Source organism: Cariama cristata, unplaced genomic scaffold (assembly GCF_000690535.1).
Source record: "Cariama cristata isolate BGI_N322 unplaced genomic scaffold, ASM69053v1 scaffold2815, whole genome shotgun sequence".
Lineage (NCBI taxonomy): Eukaryota > Metazoa > Chordata > Aves > Cariamiformes > Cariamidae > Cariama > Cariama cristata.
In genome coordinates, this window is record NW_009616773.1 from 62980 (window position 1) to 66342 (window position 3363).

At 43.7% G+C, this 3363-nt stretch overlaps 1 protein-coding gene across 2 annotated transcripts in view; it reads right to left on the bottom strand.

Annotated features, from left to right (window-relative positions):
- CAPN9 (calpain 9) overlaps nucleotides 1-3363 on the bottom strand; it is a 28892-nt gene that overhangs the window by 23507 nt on the left and 2022 nt on the right. For both annotated transcript variants that reach the window (XM_009700280.1, XM_009700279.1), the window contains exon 2: nucleotides 38-107. In XM_009700280.1, coding sequence (XP_009698582.1) covers nucleotides 38-107 — 70 coding nt within the window. The remainder of the gene's footprint in view (nucleotides 1-37; nucleotides 108-3363) is intronic.

Below are 3363 nucleotides of genomic sequence, written 5' to 3' on the forward strand. Positions count from 1 at the left end.
GGGCATGAACGTGTCCACCCAAGGGGAAATCACTCACCAAGCTCCCCTTGGCAAATGTCAGTTCTTGTGGCTCCTCCAATGACAAACTTGGGGTCTTTGACAATGTCCTGTGAGAGTGGGAGGGAGACACAGAAATGACTTGGGATGTGTCGGGAAAATACCACCATCACTCTGAGCCCAGACCTGCAGCATGGCATCCGCTGCAGGAGCTGTATTATCCTGCAGCAGTGTAGCCACCACAAAAAACTACATGAGGAATCCTTGCTAATTAATTACAGTGTAATTAAAGAATCAACTATCCTCATTTTTTTTGTAATTACTTGGCTGCTAATGAAAGGCTGGCATTCTTTATTCATCTGTAGGCAAGTGTTAAAATATCATAGCACAACCTGGTCCAGCATCTCGATATTAGGCTACAACCCTGGTTAATGTTGGGGTTTTTTTTTCTTTGTTTGTTCTCCCCCAATGGCTGCAAAAACTAAAATTGGCAACTTACCTTTAAACACACTATTAAGCTTTTTATTTATTTACCTGCACATAATACCTGGAACATACAGTGTCTGACAACCATGAGACCATTTCCTCCTCAAATAAGCAAACACCAAGGGTAGACTCCAGCCTTGTTTGTCTTACAGAGTTAATTTTTAGGAGGAGCTAACACTACCCACCCTTGTGTGCTCAGAGGGACTGGTGCTCATGGTGGCGTTAAGGCAATTAAGCATTCCTCTGACTGGTTTAGTTCAATTACTACCACCACAGCTGGGTAGAAAAATTACAGTGGTAAACCAATAAATGTGGCAGCAATTCCCTTCTCTTCTCCCCTTTCCCATGAACTGTAAATTGAATTTCATTGATTGAACTGGATGGAAGAGGGAGGAGGAGGGTATCTAATATATTACTAGAGGAATATGCCTGTAGTTAATCAGTCTGCCCTGATATGTTATTGCAGACCCTATGGCATGAAGCAAAGCCTTTTGCCTAAGCAGCAGAACTTGCCAAAAAAATTTAAAAAAATAGAAGAACACGTTCAGTCGTTTAACCCCTGCATTCCCCTAGAAGGAAACAGAGTTGCCTTTGGTTCACATCACTGCATTTTGTGAGGCCATCAGGGCAGGATAACGCTAGTTTTGTCCAGCTTCTTGCACTTCTCGCTGAAGCATCTGCTGCTGGGCGCTGCTGGGGCCAGGACCCTCTCCCCAACGAAGCAGCACCGCTCCTGCAAAGCTCACCCTGCAGAAGCAATATTTAAGAAGAAGCTGGTTTGCATATTTTTTGTTTGCCTTTGCTGGAGAGGAGGTGATGGGCAGGCTGTACCTCAGCCACAGGTGCCCTGGGGAGGAGGTACCGCAGCACATCGTGTCCCCGGTGCGTGGAGCAAAGGGAGAGTAAACAGCAGCTCCTCCTTCCCTGGCCCGCCTGCTTGTTAAATACACTCAGTCTTGTTGGGACTGGATGTGAACAATAAAAAACACACCTCATTGCCTTTAGACATTGATATAACAATGGCTGATAAAGCAGCTGATCTTTAATAACATGTCTTATTTTAGCACCATGGCTCCCGGGGAACATAAATCTCATGGCAAGAACTGTATTTAGCTGTTACCAAGAAACCCTGTGTGTTAGCACGGGAGAAGATAGAAAAACCTTTCCACTGACATGAGTCTGAACATTAGATTCATGCCTCATTGCTTATTACACAGCTCTACAACCTTCATATGGAAAAATATTTTCATTATGTCTAAAGCAAACAAAAATAATAATAAAAAAATCAATAAAAAGGAATTGAAATGATTTTGACTGGACCTGTGCCACGTTCTCTGCTACACAAAAGAAAACCACACTCTACAGTTTTTGAGTGGATGTTGCAAAAACAACACTAATTCTAAAGGGATCTTCAGACTGGATGGTACAATAATGTGTATCAGGACAACACCCAGAGGTGGATCTTGCGTTCACACACAGCACACAGTAATTTAAGGATTCGTCTGCACAAGGATATTGCCTAGAACTAGGGACACGCGGTCCTCAGAGAGATGAAACGAGGCGTCCTGGGACTCTCCTGATGTTACATAAAAGCTGTGTTTCTTTAGACTCAAAAGAAAACAAACTGCACCCCCTGCGCCTCTGTCTCACATTGGTAGAGGGGGTACATGGAGACCTAAGACAGGGTGAAGCTGTTCAGGGGGCTTTATTTCTGTGATTACATTTCCCTGCCTGGTTCCAGCGTACAGGACCGGTCATACCAGATGCCAGGGGCTGTTCATATTAGGAGAATTTCCTTCTTACTTCCTCCTGTAGACCATGGACTCTTTTGGTATTGGTAAAACACATTTGTCTTTCCTTTTTTTTTTTTATTCTTCAACTTGTATGTCTAACTTTCCCAGACACTCAGTTGTTGAATTTATCCCAGCAGTTGAATTTAGTATAAATTAAGAAGGAAAAATGGCAAAGCAAGGCAAGGAAAGGGAAAGAAAGGAAAAAGGGGAAATACAATGAGAAAAGGGTCTTCTGTTTTTCAGATTATTCAAAATTTTGATAAGGTACAGTTTCAAAGTCTTAATTTGTGACGAAAAGCTAAACAAAATCGCTAAATATCTTTCTGAATCTTAGAGCACTTAAGATTTATGTAGAAAGCGAGATATTAATCCAGTACAGATCCATGTAGCTCACTGATTGCAGTGGGACTTTTACAGATTAGGGCTAGCTGAGACTCTTGTTCACACATATATATATATATATACACACACAAGCGTGTATGCATGCAGCTACATGCATGTCAAAATAATGAGAAAGCCTTCTCTACTCTCATTACTAAAGATTAAACTCACAATGGAGTGTCAATCTGACGACTAACATTATTTGGCCCTGTAATTACACGCATGTATTGTGCTACACTTCATCCAAGCTACTGTAAAATATCGGTAGGAGAGGCAATATAAACCAGTCACCGTGAAAAGCAGTTTGAACACAGATGCCCTACACAGAGGCCGTCCTCTTGTGCTCACCATCTCCGGCACCACAGCTTCACCAGCTGAGCCCTGGCAACTGACCTGGCACGTGCTCCAGGCCTACGTCCGTCCCACTTGCAAAGGAAAATCTGTGAACTTCGGTGCTCTTACAGTGCCTCTATTTTGCTGCTGGTCCTGATGGAGAAGAGGAGGCTGAGGGGAGACCTGATTGCCCTCTACAACGACCTGAAAGGAGGGGGTAGCCAGGTGGGGGTCGGTCTCTTCTCCCCAGTAACCAGTGATAGGACAAGAGGAAACGGCCTCAAGTTGTGCCAGAGGAGGTTCAGGTTGGACATTAGGAAGAACTTCTTCACTGTAAGAGTCGTTAGGCATTGGAACGGGCTCCCCAGGGAGG